This window comes from Camelus bactrianus, chromosome 6 (genome assembly GCF_048773025.1).
Source record: "Camelus bactrianus isolate YW-2024 breed Bactrian camel chromosome 6, ASM4877302v1, whole genome shotgun sequence".
NCBI classification, from domain to species: Eukaryota; Metazoa; Chordata; class Mammalia; order Artiodactyla; family Camelidae; genus Camelus; species Camelus bactrianus.
Genome location: NC_133544.1, coordinates 1,459,554 through 1,478,658, shown reverse-complemented (window position 1 = coordinate 1,478,658; position 19,105 = coordinate 1,459,554). Strand labels below are relative to the sequence as shown.

At 51.8% G+C, this 19,105-nt stretch overlaps 1 protein-coding gene and 1 long non-coding RNA gene across 7 annotated transcripts; one reads left to right on the top strand and one right to left on the bottom strand.

The window, feature by feature from the left end:
* Nucleotides 1–1,294: 1,294 nt before the first annotated feature.
* LOC105080027 (small ribosomal subunit protein uS14-like) lies at nucleotides 1,295–16,097 on the bottom strand. Of its 6 annotated transcripts, XR_012507307.1 has the most exons (3): nucleotides 15,968–16,097; nucleotides 5,635–8,498; nucleotides 1,295–5,317 (listed from the first exon to the last, which is right to left on the bottom strand). XR_012507307.1 is itself a non-coding variant. In XM_074364900.1 (2 exons), the coding sequence occupies exons 1-2, from the start codon at nucleotides 16,054–16,056 to the stop codon at nucleotides 8,255–8,257; spliced, it is 333 nt and encodes a 110-aa protein (XP_074221001.1). In that variant the 5' UTR covers nucleotides 16,057–16,097; the 3' UTR covers nucleotides 1,295–8,254. The 6 variants fall into 6 exon arrangements, 3 of the variants coding, with proteins under 3 accessions (XP_074221001.1, XP_074221002.1, XP_074221003.1); XM_074364900.1 differs by having other exon boundaries at nucleotides 1,295–8,498; XM_074364901.1 differs by having other exon boundaries at nucleotides 1,295–8,977; nucleotides 15,968–16,095.
* LOC141577862 (uncharacterized) lies at nucleotides 15,643–18,522 on the top strand. The gene is made up of 2 exons (XR_012507310.1): nucleotides 15,643–15,748; nucleotides 16,088–18,522. It is a non-coding gene; the product is annotated as an uncharacterized LOC141577862 (long non-coding RNA).
* The last annotated feature ends 583 nt before the right edge of the window (nucleotides 18,523–19,105 follow it).

Here is a 19,105-nt window from a genome sequence, read left to right as displayed (position 1 = left end):
GGCAGCTGCCTGCCAGCCGCCACCTGGCTACCTCGGGGGCGTCCCACCTTCCTGTGAGCACAGGTCTGGTCCATGCCACCGGCCCACCTGCTTGTGCACAGTCGATCAGAGCTCCAGACGGAATCTTCCTATTTGGTGGAACAAGCCCCCTTCTGCTCGTTCTTTCGACCTACTTGACTTACCCGAAGTCCTTCAGTCACCCACTCGGAGCAGAAATCCACCAGGTGCTATGAGGGATGCTGTTAGGATGTTAAATAATGGCGTTTAATTTATAGACTATTTTACAAGAGAACTGAACATTTCAGACTGCATTTTCCCACTCACGCTGCGTCTCTCCCGTGGTTAAATCCTCACCCGTCTCCTCATAACATCGTCCTCCCGCAGGAGGTGCTGCCCGTCTTTACTGATCGCAGAGGGACTCAGAGCTCATTGCTGTTCTGAGCAGTTTTCTCTCTTGCACCTTCCAGTTAGTGCTGGCTATTGGGCAGCAATGCTGTGGATTTTCATATCTTCTTGTATCAAACCTTATTCTTTTAAAAAATTATTTGTATTTGTTTATTTTGGAGGGACGGTAATTAGGTTTATGTATTTGTTTTTAACGGAGGCACTGGGGATTGAACCCAGGACCCCGTGCACGCCAAGCACGTGCTCTACCCTCCCACCAAAACCTACTAGTTCTAATTGTAAAGTCTCTCGGAAGCTTGCCTTATGTCGGAGGTCGCATTGTCTGCAGAAACGATGCCTTGCGTCTCCCATCCAGTCCTCACCCCCTCGTTTCCGCCTGTTCTTCCCTAACGCGGCCAAGCCACTGGCGCCGTGCGGAGGGCCAGCGGTGAGAGAAATCAGCTCCCCGGGTACTGACCTCGGTGGGTCCCACCTGAAGATCCACTCGGAAGCCTGAGGTCTGCTGTGTTTGCCTCGTCGCCCTCCATCAGCTAAGGGGGCGCTCGTATGTCTAATTACCTAAGAGCTTCCACCACCAGGGTGTGGAGCTAAGTCCAGCCCTGCTTCCCCTGAGGGGACAGTGAGCTCGCCCACCTGCTGGTGAGGTGAGGTGACTGGCACAAGCAGGCTTCCTGACGGTGTTTCCCGCTACGTTCCTGGGACAAAACCCGCTTGGTCCTCGTGACTCTCCCTCTCCTCCCCCCGGTGTGTGAGCATTCAAGGCGACCGAGCATCCGCCGTCTGCTGACCACTGGCAGCCCCCTGCCCCTGAGGAACCCCGTGCCTCCGGGGCCCCCGCCCCGCCCCCGCCCGGGCGGCTCACTGGACAAACTCTCGCAGGAGAATGCAGTCATTATCCGAGTATTTATTGCCACAGACTCTTCGTGCTGAGATTAAAAGTAAGTAACTGACCCAGGGAGGAGGTAGGCTTATTTCTGTCCAGAGCAAAAGGCTGGTGGAAATACATCTGTTCACCAGGTAAGCAGCCCTGTTCCTGCCGGGCTCAGGGCCAGGGACCCCAGGCCTCCCGGGTTCTCCCACGGCCCTCCTTGCCCGGCCCCGGGGCCTCGGGGCCTGTGCTCTCTGAGCAGCCGTCATCCACTCCTTGTCTAGGAGGAGGCATCCACAGCGTCTTCAGTGCACGCCGCCTCCCGGACCCCTGCTGCCCCCAAAGTGGGCTCGGGTTTCCCAGACAACAGTACACAATGGGCGTAGCCTAGCAACAGGGTGGGGTGACGAGCAGGCTCCTGGGACCTCCCACATTGTACCGCCTCCTTTTGTCCAGGGCCCCAGCAGGGCAGAGGTCCAGGGTAGAGGATGTGAGTGGAATTCACACATCAGTCTGGGGAGCCTGGGTGTGCGAGTGGAGAGGTGATCAGATGCATCCGTGGGCCCGCAGCTCATAAAAGAGATCAGGGCACAGTGAGCATGCGGGCAGCAGCCGAGGCCACACAGGGATGTCTGACCCACTCACGTGCGGATCCCGGGCCAAGGGTGAGCTGATGAAGAAGGAAGGGGGGAAGGAGGCGGGAAATGAATCAGTCATTTTTAAAGCCGACCAGACTGTGGTGAACTGCTTATTCCCCGAGCCTTTAGCTGCCTCTTCCTGACTCCACAGGCGCGCCGTCAAGGAGCTGGGACCACGTTCCGGGAGGCGGCTTCAGGTGTCCCTCGGTCTCTCCTTCAGCCCCTCTCGTTACTCTGCCCCGATGGTCCCTGACGGCCACTGCTGTGGGAGACAACAGCTATCCTTTCACGTCACTTCGGTGCAGAATTTGTGACTCGCGAAACATTGACTGACTGATGTTCAGGACGCACTGTCCTTGATGGGACTGGAGGTGAGCCTTCCTGTGGGAGGCTCCAGAGACAAGTGGCTTGGGCCTTGACCCTCCTGCGGACAGCATGATCTCCTTATCTCAGTCAAGGGTAAAATCTTGGGGGTCTGGGAGAGGTCAGATGTGACTTTCCAGGTTAAAGGGTGGGAGGGAGATTCTGGAAGTATAGCTCTGTCCCCTCCACTCTCAAGTCTATCTCCCGCCTCCTCTGAAATGGATGTTGGCTGGGACAATAGGAAGAGGTTAGAAGGTGGAAGGAAGGCGCCTGGGAGGCGCACGGGGCTGGCATCGTGCCTGTGTCTACAGCTCCAGCCCACAGCAGAGTCCACCTGGCCTCCCACCACCTGCAGAACAGCTGTTTGTAGGTAATGCAATAGTCACTTCTGGGCCCCAGGGAGCCAAGAAAGAGATTACCCCAAAAAAGGGGGTGGGGAGCAACCACATGAGATAAAAATCAGTCAGAAGCACAAGAACACAGGGACCTGCTGGAGGAGACGGGGGGCGAGTCGACAAAATGATGACAATAATGAGCATGTACAGAGCCCAAGGCAGTGCACACTTTGTTACTGCAGTTAAGGAAAACGCCAGCAGCTGGATTCAAGGACAGCATGGTCACCTTTTAGACCCACATCAGCGGCTTGGAAGGTGAAGGATAAAGAAATATGAGCAAAGAGTAAACGTACACGGAGGCTCCTCCTGCATGCCCCCTGCCGCAGCCCTGCAGCCAGCCACTTCTCCGAGGATCTCAGGGTCCTTTTACTGGAGAAGGTATTGGAAACCAAGACCTAGGCAGCAGGCGCGCTTACTGTGGCTGGGACGCCACTGGGAATTCTGGAGTTAGAAAGTATAAGAAGGAAAACGGAAAATCAGAGAGGCTTAACAGTGCACTTGAGCTGACGGAAGGGCGAGCCAGTGAGCGCGATGGTGAACCAGCAGAGAGCATGCGGTCCAAAGGACAGAAAAAAAGAGAAAGGCAATGATGAAGAAAGCGAAGTTCAGTGGAATAGGGAACACCGGTAAGAACACCAGCGTATATATAATGGGCGTAGCAGGAGGAAAGGACAGAAAAGGTGCCTGAAGAAGCAATGGCTGGAAACCTCCCAAACCTGCTGAAAATTATGACCTTCACATCCAAGAAACGCAGTGTTCCAAGTGGGATAAACACAGATATACACCCAAATACGTCTTAACTAAAACACTGAAGACAAAGAGAAACAAAATCTTGAGAGTGGCAAGAGAAAAGCAACTCATTATGTACAAAGAAACCCCAGTAAATTGAGCAGCTGACTTAGAAACAATGGGGACAGCTGACAATGGGATGAAATAGTCCACATGCTGAAAGAAAAGCCTGCCAACCACAAGCCTTATATCCAGTCAAACTATCTTTAAAGTATGGAGGTGAAATGAAGGTGTTCCCAAATAAAAACTGAGGTAACTAGTTGCTACAAATACGACTCATAAGAAATAGCAAAAGCTGCTTCAGACTGAAAGCAAGCAGCACAAGATAGTCATTCACATCCAAACAAATATGTAATTAAGTAGTTGATTACAAAAGACTGTAAACTTGCAAATATCTTCTTTTATCTCTTGACTTACTTGAAAAGAAATTTCATAAAATAATATGTATGTAGCTGTATTTGGGGGCCTATAGCATAGACATGTGATACATTTAATGCTAACAACAAAAAGTGGTGGAGAAAAGCTGCACTGGAGTGAAAGAATGGCAGGAGATGCTAATTCAAATCCACAGAAAGAAATGAAGAGAATGAAAAAAAGAAAGGTTAACGTTCAAACTCTGTATGTACTTGCTTGCTTTTTTTCTTGCAGCTTCTTTAAAAGACATAATAGAAAAAATGATCACGTCAATAGATACTGGAAAAGGTTTTCACAAAATTCAACATTCACTTATGATAAAAACCCTCAACAAAGTGGGCATAGAGGGAACACACCTCAACATAATAAAAGCCATACATGACAGGCACACAGCTAACATACTCAAAGGTGAAAAGCTGAAAGCATTTGCTATAAGAGCAGGACCAAGACAAGGAAGCCCACTCTCATTGTGTTGGAAGTCCTAGCCACAGCAACCAGACAAGACATAAAAGAAATAAAAGGAATCCAGACTGGAAAGGAAGTGAAACTGTCACTGCCTGCAGATGACACGACACTACACATAAAAAATCCTAAGGATGCCACCAGAAGCCCACTGCTCATCAGTGAACTTGTTAAAGTCACAGGATACGAAATTATTATACGGAAATCTGTTGCATTTCTATCTGCTAATAACCAGCTATCAGAAAGTGAAATTAAGGAAACATCCTATTTACAATTGCATTAAAAATAAAACATCTAGGAACAAATCTAACTAAGGAGGTAAAAGGCCTGTACCTTGAAAACTAAAAGACTCTGATGAAAGAAACTGAAGATGACACAAACAGAGGGAAATATAAACCATGTTCTTGGATTGGAAGAATTAATATTATTAAAATGACTGTACTACCCGAGGTGATCTACAGATTCCATGCAATCCTATCAAAATACCAGTGGCATTTTTGACAGAACTAGAACAAATAACATTAAAATGTTTATGGCGACACAAAAGACACTGAGTAGCCAAAGCAATCTAAAGAAAGAACAAAGCTGGAGGTACATATGCCTTGATTTCAAACCATACTACAAAGCTACAGGCATCAAAACAGTATGGTGCCAGAACAAAAACAGACACATAGTTCAATGGAACAGAAGAGAGAGTCCAGAAATAAGCCCACACCTATATGGGTTATTAATCTACAACAAAGGAGGAAAGAATATACAGTGGGGACAAGACGGCCCCTTCAAAAAATGGTGTTGGGAAAACTGGACAGCTGCGTGCAAAAGAATCAAACCAGACAACTCCCTCACACCATGCACCAAAAGAAAATCAAACTGGATTGAAGACTTAAACATAAGACCCGAAACCATTCCACTTCCAGAAGACAGCAGGAAGCGTGCTCTTCAGCGCTGCTCTCAGCAGTGGTTTCTGGATATGTGTCCTCTGGCTAAGGAAACAGAAGCAAAAGTAAGCAAACGGGGCTACATCAAACTGAAAAGCCTTTGCACGGCAAAGGAAGCTACTAACAAAATTAAATGGCCATCTACTGAATGGGAGAGGACATATGCAAATGCTGTATTCAGCAAGGAGTTACTGTCCAAAATACAAAAGGAGCTCACACAACTCAACGTCAAAAACAAACGACCCAGTTAAAAAATGGACAGAGGATCTGAATAGACACTTTTCCATAGCAGACGTACAGATGGCCCACATGCACATCAGAAGATGCTCAGCACCAAACCATGATGACACATCCCCTCACACCTGGCAGAACGGCTATTGTCGAAAAGCCCACAAATGGTAAGTGCTGGTGAGGGTGTGGAGAAAGTAAAACACTTGTGCGCTGCTGGTGGGAATGCAGGTTGGCACGGCCACTATGGGAAACAGCGTGGAGGTTCCTAAAAAAAAATTAAAAATAGAATTACCATATGATCCAGCAATTCCACTCCTGGGTATTTATCCAAAGAAAATAAAAGCAGTGATTAGAAAATATGTATGCGCCCCTGTGTTCATGACGGTGTCATTTGCAGCAGCCAAGACATGCAAACACCCCAGGTGCCCGTCAGCAGATGGCTGGATCGAGGTGTGGTGCGCGTCAATCATGAAAAAGCACGGAATCTTGCCACTTTCAAGAGCATAGTTGGATTTAGAGGGTATCATACTAAGTGAAATGTCAGACGGAAAAATACAAATACTGTACGATTTCACATATATGTGGAAAAACAAATGAACAAACAACAAAACAGAAGCAGAGTTATACAGAGAACAAACAGGTGGTTGCCAGGGGAGGGGGGTAGGGAATAAACAGGTGATTGAGGTTAAAGTACACAGACTTCTAGTTGCAAAATAAATGAGTCACAGAACTGAAATACACAGTGAGGGGAATACGGTCAGTAACTATGTGGTGTCTCTGTGTGGGGACATATCGTAACTAAACTTATCACGGTGATTATTTTGAAATGTACAAAATTATTGTGTTGTGTACCAAGAACTAACAATATTACAGGTCAATTATACGACAAAAGAAAATAAACTCATAGGAAAAAAGATCAGATTTGTGGTTATCGGGGGCAGGGGTGGAGGTGGGGAAATTGAATGAAGGTGATGAAGAGGTACAAACTTACGGTTATAAGGCGAGTCACTGGGGACATAATGGACAACATGAGAAATACAATGAGCACTGCTGTGTGTTGTATGTGAAAACAGGTGAGAGTAAATCCTAAGAGTTCTTGTCACAAGAAAAATATTCTTCCTGTTTTGTTATTTTTGTATATATATGAGATGATGGTGTTCAGTAATTTATTGTGACAAACGTTTCATGATGTACGTGAGCCAAGTCACTGTGCTGGACACTTGAGACGTATACAGTGCTCTGTGTCAATTGTATCTCAATCAAATTGGAAGAAAAAGACATGATTATATAAAGTAATAATTTTAAAATGTCCCATTGGGTTTAGAACTTATGTGGTGCAAGATACATAATAATAATACAAAAAGAGGAGGGAATGAAGCAATTTAAGAGTGAAGTTTCTATATTTTGCTGGAACTAAGTGTAAATCTGAGCTGATAAATTAAGATAAATAGCCCAGATATGTAATTTAAATTGTCAAAGGAATTAATGATTCCTCACGTTGCATTAGAAACCTTGACTTAATACAAAATAAAGCAATAAAGAACAGAGGAACAAAAATAACGAGACATAGGAAACAGAAAGCAAAGTGGCAGACGTAAATCTAACCAGGGCAGTAGCAACTTCAAATGTGCATAAATTAGACAACCCAGTCAAAGGGCAGAGATGGTCAGATTATCTAAAAAATAAGCCAAGATCCAACTATGTGTTGTCTACAAGAGACCCATTCTACACTGAAAGACGCAAAGGCGTGGCTTTGAATACCGGTTTCAAAGAAAGGATAGAAAAGGTAACGTGTAAACAGCCATAGAAACGCTGGTGTGGCTGCACTAGGATGAAACAAAATAGATTTCAAAACAAGCAAAAAATGTTGCCCGAGATAAAGAGGGCACTTCACAGCGATAGAAGGGTCAGCCCACCGGGAAGACACACAGTCTTACACACACACGCAGCTCGTAACAGGCTCCGGAAACAGGGGACGTAAAGCTGATGGAAGTGAAGGGAGAAACGGACAACTCAGCAGCAGCTGGAGACTCCGGCAGCCTCCTTCCCACGCGGCTGGAGCACCGGGCAGGATGTCAGCACGGAGAGAGAAGACTTGGCCCGCACCGCACACTTACGAGAACTAGCAGGCACCCCAGGGCCTCCGCCCGGTACCAGCAGAATACAGATTCCTCTCGGGGGCCCGGGACCCGCTCTTCAGGACAGGCCATATGCTAGACTATAAAACAAGCCAAGTGAGTTTAAAAGGATTTAAGTGACATTCAAATAGAAATCAGTCATAAAAGGAAATCTGAAAATCCACAAATATGTGGAAATTAAGTAATACATTCTTAAATAACTGATGGGTCAAAGAAGGAATCGCAAGGGAAATTAGAAAATACATTCAGATGAACAAAAATGAAACATAATACACCAAAACTTACGAGATGCAAGTAAAGTAATTAAAGGTGCACAGAAAGAAACTTACAGCTGTGAACACCTATATTAAAAACATGATCTCAAGTCAGTAACCTACCCTCCGCCTCAAGAAATCAGAAAAAGAGGAGTAAAGCAAATCCTAGGCAGGCACCAGGGAGGAAAGAATAAAGATTAGAGCAGAAACAGGTGAAACAGAGAGCACGGAGCAGCAGAGAATGCAAATGAAACCGAGAGCTCTGTTCTTCTGGACACGCTGGTTCTTCAGAAATATAAAAATGACAAACCTTTCTTTTTTTCACTCATAATTGGAAATTTTATTTTACATACAAGGAACTAGCGTTGTTTCTGCATGAGGTAGATGTGCTGGACGGTCCACTCAAGGACGTTCACTTCATCCAACTTGATGCAGCTGATGTCCTTCGCATCCTGGCGGAAACACCGGTGGCAACACCGGCGGCACATGTTGAGGCCGTGTTTCCGGATCAGACCGTGCCGGTTTGAGCAGACGTGGCAAGAGCGAGAACCCTGGCCGAATTTTCTAGGGTGGCTCCAGTACAGCTGCTGGTGACCCATCTTGCTTTCTCGGATGCAACGAGGCAAAAGGAAAAGTGACAAATCTTTAGATGTACTGACCCCCAAAAAGGAGAGAAGATTCAAACTGACAAAATCAGTCACTAAAAGGGGGCTTCATTACTGCTCTTACAGAATTAGAAAAGATTATTAGGGAAATTAGATAACTTGGATGAGATGAACAAAATTCTAGCAGATGATAAATTTTCAAAACTAACTTAAGATGAAGTAGAAATCTTCTCAGACTTGTAAGAAGAGATTGAATTAGAAATCAAAACCTTCTCACAGAGAAAGGCCAGGGCCGGGAGGCTCCCTGGTGAATTTCACCAAACGTTCAGAGAACACGAACCTCCACAGACGCTTCCCGGAAGTGAGGGGGGAGACCTTTTCCCAGCTCAGCCCACGAGGCCAGAATTAACCCGACCCAAGAGACTGATGAAGCCCTCACAAGACGATATGGTACAGACCGACATCCTGTGAATTCTCCTGTAAACAGAGATGGGAAAATCCTCAACAAAATAGCAGTAACCTGAACCCAGCAACAAGCAGGAAGGACTGCGCGGCGTTGCCAAGCGGGCTCACCGCAGGCATGGAGGGAGGACTCACCACACAAAATGCGATCGGTGTCTCGCACCACATGAAGAGCTCAGAGGACAAAGCCTGCACGGACGTCTCCACAGACACAGGAAAGTAGTTAGCAAGCTCAGCACTCTTGTGATTAAAAAAATTCAGTGAACGAGGGATAAAAGAGAATTTCCTCAACCTCATAAAAAACACGGACAGTAAACTCACAGCTAACTTCCTGCTTCACAGTCAGAAGCCTTCCCCCTGAGATCAGGAAGAAGACCAGTACATCTGATCCTGGCTTTTTCACTCAGCAGGGCATGAAGGCTCTAACCAGGGCAAGTGGGCAAGAAGGTGGGGTCAAAAGCCCTTAATTAGAACAGCAGACTGTCTTCATCTGCAGAGGACAGTACTGTGTGCATAAGAAACACCCCCAGGAACCCACAAAAACAACTACAGCTCATAAAGGAGCTCACAGGTTTGCAGGACACAAGACTGATGTTCAGACTCAAGGTTATGTCTCTGCACCCTCAACGAGCAACAAGGTGTTGGCGCAGGGATGGAAGCCCGCAGCGCGGGACGGCTGGGAAGTCAGAAACGCCCCGGCATGGCCCGGACGCCAGCAGAGGACAAGAGCTTTGTTTCAGAGTAGAAAGAGGCCCCTTTAACAAGGGGCCAGAACAGCCAGCATCCTCCTGGAAGGCCGAAAAGCTGGAGCCACCCTTACATCTTAGTTGAAAGTAAATTCCACGTGGATTATAGACTTAAATGTAAAACGAAATAAAATGGGGCAGGATGGTCCGGAGCCTGTGTGCCATGCAGGAGTGAGGGGGCCTTACCAAGCGGCCTGCAGACCCCGAAGCTCTCAGAGTGAGTTATAAACAGCCTGTGCTGCACAACGTCTGCAGACAGATGCCCAAAACAAAGGCAGTGGAAAGGACAAGTTGGGAGGAATAAAAAGCTATTTACAATGAACGTGACAATCCGAAGCGACTGTCTACAAGACACAAAGAGCGCTTATGAACTGGTAGGAGAAAAACAAACAATCCAGTGGAGAAAACAGGCCGAGAGTATGGATTCACTAAAGAGTAAATTTGAATGGCGAACAGCAGACAAAAGGTGCTCAAAACCACTAACAGTAGGGGAATGCGGGTGGTCGGCAGGTGCCTGGAGAGATGCTCGGCCTCGCTACTGTCATGGACACGCACACCCAGACCCCAGTGAGAAGTCACCTCGCACCTGCCCGAACGGCCACCATCAAGAGGAGCACAAAACGCAAGCGCTGGGGAGGGTGCGGCGAAGAGACCCTCACACTCTGTGGGTGGGAGTGTGAACTGTAGGGAACAGCATGCAGGCTTCTCTAAAAACTAGACCCAGAACCACCGTATGACCCGGCAATTCCACTGCTGGGTCTACATCAAAAAAGCCCCAAAACACTAATCTGAAAAGATACATGGACTCAGTGTTCAAGGCAGCAGTGTTTACAATGGCCAAGACGTGGGCACCACCCAGGTGCCCGCCAGCAGGTGACTGGGTAAAGGCATGTGTGTGTACGCAGTGGCGTTCTGCTCAGTCTTAAAAAAGAATGAAATTTCACCATTGCAGCAACGTGGACGGACTTGAAGGGCAGAGAAAGACAAATACTGTATGACATCACTAATATGTGTGGAATCAAAAAGTGCAACAGGTAAAGACAACGAAAAGAAAGCAAACTTACGTGTGTGAAGAACCGCCTAGTGGTCCCCAGTGGGGAGTGGGAAGGGGAGGGGCGAGACAGGTGGGGAAAGAGGTGCAAACTTTGGGGAAGAAAACAGCTACCAGGACACACTGCACAGCTCAGCGAATGGAGCCAATATTTTATAATAAATGTAAATGAAAGTAACCTTTCAAATTTGTAAAAAAAATTCAAATTAAAGTAACAGTGAGCTATCACTTAAAACCCATCCAATGAGCAGAATTAAAAGGAAGGAACTAACAGGATACGAAGAGAAACACATGGTCCCCACTGCTGGTGGGAGACGGACGTTCGACGGCTTTTGTGGAAAGCCCTCCGGTACTGTGAGGGCCGGGAAGCGCCGTCTTTGCTCCTCAGCCCTAAATCCCAGTCCATACTGGTCTGCGTTGGTGGCTGTCACAAAGTCCAGGGAGGCTGGACGTCTCAGACGCAGGTGCCGTTGGGGCTGGTTCTCCTGAGGTCTCGCTCCTGGGCTGGCAGACGGCCGTCTTCTCCCCGGTCCTCACGTGGCTGTCCCTCTGTGTGTGTCTGCGTCCCGATCTCCCGACCTCTCCGTAGGAGGACACCAGCTGTGCGGGCGAGGCCCCCGTTAATGTCTGTGCTGTAACTTGGTCAGCCCTGTGGAGCCCTGCCTCTGAGCACAGGCCCATTCCGAGCCACACTGGGGGCCGTGACTCCCACGTATGCATTTGCGGAGACACGGTTCAGCCCGGGACACGGCTCCTGGGGTTGCCTCCACAGGACTGAGAAGGCTGGTGATGGAGACGGAGAACAAGGATGTTTCTGCTTGTGATGCTGTTCACAGAGGCAGGGAAAGAAGCCGAAAACTGAGAACAGGGGAACCCACAGAGGAGCCGTTACACAGATGAGCGAGGCGGGCGTGGAACAGCAGACCTCCTTCAGCAAAGAGACTGACGGCTCCGCCAGGCGGCCCGAGAAATTTCTTTCCTGCCTTCCTCTTGTTCTCTCCCCTCAGCCTTATTGAGATACAACTGACGTAAAACAGCATGTAAGTTTAAAGTGGACCTGGGATGACTTGATACGCATACGTAATGGGGAATGTTTACACAGTAAGGGTGGTTAACACACCTTCATCTCACAGAATTACCATTGTGTTTTTATTGTTGTGGAGAGAATTAAATACCTATTTTCATCGTGTTTGTATAAAATATAGTATTATTTTAGTACATTAGCGCCCGGAGCTTACCCCCCTATAACTGGAAGTTCACACCCGTTGGCCAGCACCTCCCCACGTTGCCCGCGGCCCCTCCCCGACTCCCAGTCCCTAAGGGCCGCCGTCTGTTCTCGGTTTCTGTGAGTTCCGTGCTTTCAGATTCCACCTCGAAGTGAGACCACACAGTATTTGTCTTTCTCTGCCTGCCTGACTGATCTCACTCAGTGTGATGCCCTCAAGATCCATCCATGTTGCTGCAAATGGCATTGTTTCATTCTCTTTGAGAGCGGAGTAGTGTTCCGTGGTATAAATACACCACATCTTTTGTGTCCAGTCCTCTGTCGATGGACTTTTGGGTCGCTTCCGTGTCCTGGCTGTTGTGAACAGCGCTGCTGTGAACGCTGGGGTGCAGGCGCCTCTTCAAGACTCTGGTTTCATTTCCTTCAAGTGCACACCCAGAGGTGGGACTGCCGCATGGGATGGTAGTTGTATTTCCAATCTTTTGAGGAACTTCCATGCTGTTTTCCACGGTGGCTGCACCAATTTCCATCTCCACCAGCAGTGCACAGGGGCTCCCTTCTCTCCACGTTCTCCCCGCACTTGCTATCTCTTAGTGTTGTGACAGTAGCCATTCTAACGGGTGTGAGCGATGTGATCTCATATGGTTTTGATCTGCGTTTGCTTGATGATTAATGATGCTGAGGATCTTTTCATGGACCCACCGGCCATCTGCATGTCTTCTTGGGGAAAATGTCTGTTCAAGTCCTCTGCCCAACTTTTATTAATTCATTTTTTTATTGAGGGACAGTCAGTTACAGTGTGTCAATTTCTGGTGTTCAGCACAATGTCCCAGTCACACATATACATACATACATTCATTTTCATATTCTTTTTCATTAAAGCTGTTGAATATAGTTCCCTGTGCTGTACAGAAGAAATTTGTTTTTTATGTTTTTATTAGTGGCTAACATTTGCAAATCTCAAACTCCCAAATTTATCCCTTTCCACCCCCTTTCCCCCAGTAGCCGTAAGATTATTTGCTATGTCTGTGAGTCTGTTTCTGTTTTTAGGTGAACTCATTGGTGTCCTCTTTTTTTTTTGCCCACTTTTAATTGGGCTGATTCGTTGAGCTGTATCAACTCTTCCCATCTGGGGTGTTCACCTCTTATCAGGCGCACGGTTTGCAGACGCTTCCTCCCACTTGACAGACTGCCTTTCGTCTGGTCGATTCTCTCTCTTGCTGTGCAGAGACTTCGTTTTGCCATGGCTTCACTTGTTTAATTCCGGTGTCAGATCCAGAGGACATTGGAGAGGCAGGACAGGAGGTCTGGGTGACCCCCCCGTACTGGCCCGAGTTCATTGTCAGGCTCACCTGGGGCCTCTGGAGGCTCACCTGGGGAGGGGCTCGCACCCCTAGTGGAGATCCTGGTTCTCCCCCAGCCCAGTCTGGGCTGGCTGCGCTGGGGCTGGGAAGGGTGGCAGTGAGCGGCTCTCCCTCTCCATGCCTGGCAGGCTGGGGCAGGAAGAAGGAGCTGGGGGTGGCCAATTTCCCCCTCAATACCTCTCCCAGCCAAGCTCCACCCCCTAACCTGGGCAGCTCCTGGTTCTGGAGCAGCCTGACCCCTGCTGCCCTTCTTGGGGCTGAGATGGGGAGACGCCATCAGTTGAAGAATTCATGAGCTCCCAGGCCCCCACTGCCAGCTCTCCTGTCCCAGTTGACAGGGTGCATCAGTTACCTGTGCTGTGTAACAAATCACCCCAAGCCCAGCAGCTTAAACAACACAAATGTATTCAGTGTGTGATCTCATGGTTTCCACGGGTGAGGAACCCAGCCCTGGGTCAGCTGGTCGTCTGCTCAGGAGCTCAGAAAGCTGCAGTTGAGGTGTCTGCCGTGTCTCCTGGGACTCCGGCTGCTCTGTAGGGCTCACTCGGTGAGGCTGGAGGACCACGGTCTTCGTCCTCTTTCTGGTTCTTCTCTTGGCTGCCAGAGGCTGCTGCTGTTCCTGCCACGCAGCTCCTGGGGGCAGCTCACCCCAGGGCTCCTTGTTTCTTTCCTTCCTTCTAGGCTGCACGAGGGCACCTCTGATTCCTCACCTAGTGTGAAGGCCCTTCTGAGGAGGACAGGCCGCTTCCCTGTGGACTTGGTACCCCACTCACAGGACTGTGATCTTGTTCTCTGGGCCCCTCCAGGATGTGCACACCAGGGCCCAAGGTCCCCCGAGAATACTGCCGACCACCGTGGTGGGAGAAGTGAGGATGAAGGGAGGAAAGAGTGACAACGAGGCCCCAAAGGAGGAAAAGGAAAGCCAGGTGCTGCTGGCCCCTCTGCCCCTTCAGGCCTGGGAATCGTCTGCAGCCCCACTGCCCTGGCCAAGGGGCGAGGTGGGGCTGCCAGGGGGCCTTCCTGAGGCATCGTCCTCAGGGTGACAATCAGACCCCACCCTGTCTTGCTCTTGGGAGCCTGGGTCTGCAGGTGGGCCTGGGGCCCATGCCCCCTGCCCTTGGCCCCAGCCGCCACAAGAGGTGGGTGTTGGCATGGCTTCCGTGGGCAAGGCCTCTGGCCAGCAGCTCAACCCCTGCTCACTCGGGCGGGCACGATGCAGGCTTTACATTAACACTGCCACGCACATGACTGACGTCCCCCACACTGCCCCCCACCCCGCCACAGCCCTGCCTTCTAGGACACGTCCACTGCCCAGTGACAGTTCTTGCAGCCAGAGATCACCCAGACTGGCTGGTCCTCACCCATCACATCTTCATGGCCCACAGGAGGGGTGCTCCATGCGTGCTCCCAGTACCCTTGGGCCGGCCAAGCCTGGCTCACCGGGGGGTCCCACCACTGAGGCCCAGGTCGGCCAGTTCCAAGGCTCTGCTTCTCAGGCCAGACTGATGGCTGTCCGCTCTGCCAGCTCCCAGGTGCTGAGACCCTAATTAGCTTCTTCCAGCATGAAAGGGGCGGTGGGGGGAGGGTGTGTGAATGAGTCAGACCTAGGACCGCTTCCTCTGCCTCCGTTGGGGAGGGAAGGCGGGCACATGTTCAGACGGACGTCTTGTTCGTCTGGGGTGGGGAGAGGTTCTCACAACTCTGGTCTCACTTCCTCCCTCCCACCCTGAAGGGCTTTTGCCCTGGGTCAGAGGTCAGCGCTGGAGTCACAGCATAGGCTCCGGTTCTGGGCTCCCCAGGCACCAGCTGTGTGACTTCAGGCAGGTTACTCAACCTCTCTGTGCCCTGACTTTCTCACGTATAACGCCTGCCCAGCAGGGTTGTGCTCGTGCAGAGTAAGGGGCATAAGTGGCGTCCAAGCTACGAGTCAGGGTCCCTGGGCGGGGCTGCTGGAGCCCAGAGGCTTGGCCTCCCTGACTGTGTGACCCCAAGTAGGTGTCTCCACCCCCGTCCCGAGGGCCCCAGCTGGCCAGTGGCCATGGTTCCCTGGTGGGAGCGCAAGGATGAGCTTCCCCAGAGCAGCTCACTCCAGAAGAGGGGCTACCAAGAGCAGCCCTCGCCACCGCCGGGCTCTCTGGGCCCCGGGACCCCGCCTCCCGGGGCTACTGCTTACTCCTCTGCTGGAGCCCTCGGAACAGAAGGGCCACCTGCCCGGCTGGACCTGGGGCCCCAGGAGCAGAGCCAGGGTCTGCTCTCCCCCGTGGCCCCGAGGACGACGCCTGGGGGGCTCTGGGAGGAGCCGGAGCCTGGGCTTCCCCCGCCCTCACCCCCAGCATTAGGGCCTGCGCTGCCTGCTGCAAACAGACCGCAGGAGCGTGGCCGGCCCCCGGGAAGCGGTGGGTTAAGTTCCCGTCGTTAGTGAAGCCAGCAGACTGGGAGCAGGGGACCAGGGAGGGCCCGGGGCGTGCAGAGAGGGCCCCTCTCGACCACAAGCGCGTCTGGAAGCAATTTCAGCGTTAATTAGCCCACCAGTTCCCCCCCGCCCCTCCCCTCCCACCCCCTCCCACCCCCCACCCACCCCGCACTGAGCTGTGTTTGCGTTTGATTTGTGTTCCCTACCTCTGCCAGCGCCTGGGATGGGAGGGGCTCTCAGAAGAGCAAGGAGATGAGGGGCCGGGATGGAAACTCCCGCCTGGCGGGGCGGCCATCCCGACGGACCAGGCCCTGCCTTGTCTGCAGAGAAAACAAATGTCACAAGCCCGGGGAGAAAGGAGCCCTGGACTCTGGCCGCGGCGTCCCAGGACGTGGGGGACGCGGAGGGGCAGCCCCTCCCTCTCACACAGTCTCTCCAACTCACGGGAGCAACAGTCAACAGTGCAAAGAGAAATCACCAGCCAAACATGGGCGAGGCGCGCAGAGAAGAGACTCTCCCAGGAAGCCCATGTGATGGCCCGTAAGCCTGTGGCAAACTGCCCGCCAGCTTTAGTCCCGGGACAAGCAAGTCAAAACCACAAGGAGACGCCACCCCACACCCACGAGGACGGCCATTGTCCAAGAAAACCCCAAAACCCAAGCCAGAAAATGACCAGTTGGGGGCGGATGTGGAGATAGGTTTGTGGTTGCCCGGAACCGGGCGGCAGGTGACAGAAGCGGTTGCTGGCAGGTACGGGTTTCCTTGGGGGCTGCTGGAAATGTTCTAAAATGTTTCCTTGGGGGTTTGATGGCACAACTCTGCAAAGATACTAAAAGCTATTGAATTCTGCAGTTTTTTTAAAAAAAAACCTAGGCATCATGAAATTGTGGAATCCCCGTTTCACACATGCGGAAACTGAGGCTGAGAGAAGTTAAGTGGAAGCTGTCCTGCCCTCTGCCTGATGCCTTGGAAAGGTCACCGGGGCTCAGCCCCCACACCCAGGGCCCTGCATGGGGGCCCGGATGCACAGGGCGCACAGGGTGCGGGCCTGGGGCATCCCAGGCCCTCAGCCAGAGCCCTGCTCCCTGGGCAAGCAGGTGGTGCCGGGAGACACAGGTAGGGACAGGCTGGGGACCCTGGACCAGCCCAGGGCCGTTGCTGCCCCCGCCTGTGGATTTTCTACCCCCTCTTTGTTACAGTGCCCCCTCCTCCTAGAGGCAGCACCCTTTTCAGACACCAGAGTCCTGCTGATGGAAAGAAACCCCTCCAATGTGGACCTAGAATCACCGTGGACATTTTCTGCTTAGGGGCTTGAGTCTTCCAACTTCAGGCAAATGGAGAAAGGAATTGCCAGGATTTCAGAAGTGTCCCTTGGAGTCGGGGTCTCACTTCACCCCAGCATAATCTCAGCCCAGCAGGGCAGGAGCTCAGGGGTTCCCGCCTCGCTGCGGCTGGCAGGATGAGATGCTGATGGCTCCCAGTCGGGTAACTGAGTTTCCTCCGAGTGGGACAAGCCAGCGATATAATTTCCAGGATGATCAAAGCTTGCCAGGGCTCGACCAAAGCTGCTGAATCATGGGATTGGAAGGCGTGAGCCCTGCACAGGGAGAAGACTGCTCCCTGAGAGGCCCCAGGGCGGCCTGTCTGTGCGCCGGGTTAGACAGAGCGATCCTATTCCTGGTCCCCCGGAGACAGACATGGACAGCTCATTCGGAGACATACCCTGCCATTGGCCAGAATGTTGTTCCCAGCGTGTGGCTTTCCTCCTAGACTCACTGGCAGGTGCAACAGGCCGGGGAGGTTGCCCCAGAGCTTCTGCCTTGTTTGGCCTCCAGACTGCGGGTGTGGAGCAGACCAGGGCCCCTGGGTCTGCCCCAGGGGGCAGGGCATCAGGCCCCCCACCTCCACGTCTAAGGCCACAGCGGCCTCAGGCACCCCCATGGACATCGGCAGGTGGAGCTGCAGCCTGTAGGAGCAGGGTTCCCAGCAGGTGCTGCCAGAGGCCCGCGCATCCTGTAGACCCCAGGCCCAGCAGGCCTGCCCCATGGCCCCCTCCCGTCGCCCTCTCCCTCCCCTGTCATCACCCAGGTAAGTCCTGGCTGCCCCGTCGTGAGGAGGCTGGGGATAAGGGACCTGGGCTCTCTTTCGAGGCGATCACTGAATTTCAGAGTGCACTTGGCAAGGTACCCACTCCCTGATCTGAGATTTTGCTTCTGTAAAGGTGGCAGGTAGACCCCAGGTCCCCAGGATTCTACAGGTATTCCCCAAATCCCAGGGTGCAGAACCAAAGGCCCAGAGAAGACCTCCTGGCTGGGTTCAGAGGCCTGTGGACCTGTCAGCCCTGTGGGCAGTGGTCCAGCAGAGTGGGGGCTGCTCCGGCCGGTGACCTGAGAGGCTGGGCCGCCTCAGGGCCCAGGACGTGTTCTGCGTCCCCCTGACCTTCCAGATGCTATTCCCCCAGCGGCATGAGGACACCCCGTGGCCCTCGGCATGTTCGTCTACGGATCGCACGGCAGACACGCGCCCCCACACCAGGTCTGGGGATGCGGTGGGCCTCCGACTCCTGCCGCCACCAGCACCGGGAGCCAGGTTGCAGCCGCTTATGTATCGGACGTAGTTAATGATCCCCCGGTTCCCTAATTAGATATTAAAAATCTCACTGTGCCGTCATAAAATAACATGGAACGAAGAATAAAGTATCATAGTTATAAAGTCATCAAAATGTAATAAAGTGATGTTATTACAAAGGCTTAAAATTTAACGGCGGTTTTTTAGCGTGTCACATGTTATATAATTAAAGTTACAAAATAAGATAGAGTAATTAAAGAGGAGACTTGAGGCTTGGCAGGGGTCCCGACTCTACCCTGAGCGGGCTGGGGACACGCAGTCCAGCCTGTGGGGGGCTGCACTGGAGGTGGGGGCTCGGAGGCCAAGATTTGGGGCGTCTGGGATGTGGCGGGTGAGTACCCCCCGGGGGCAGGAGCTCTGAGACCCGCACACAGGCTGGCTGAGAGCCTTTACGGACTCTCTTCCCTCATCTCTCTCCCCGCCCATCCTCAGAAAACCCCTCATCTGACCCAGGGGCCCCAGGGGTGCTCAGTGGACACTGGGGACTGAACTGGTGTCCTAGCACCTGCCTGTGCCAGGCCTTGCGGGATGCAGGGCCCACAGGTGACCACAGGTGGCCAGATCTGGTCCCAGGGTGCAGGGCAACCCTGAGCAGGGTGTGCAGGCATGTGGTCGCCCTCGGAAGTCCTTACCCAGCCCAGGGTGGCAGCAGGGCAGAGGAAGGTGACCCGGCGGGTGGAGGGGGGCACACGCAAGGGCTCAGAGGAGCAAGTTCA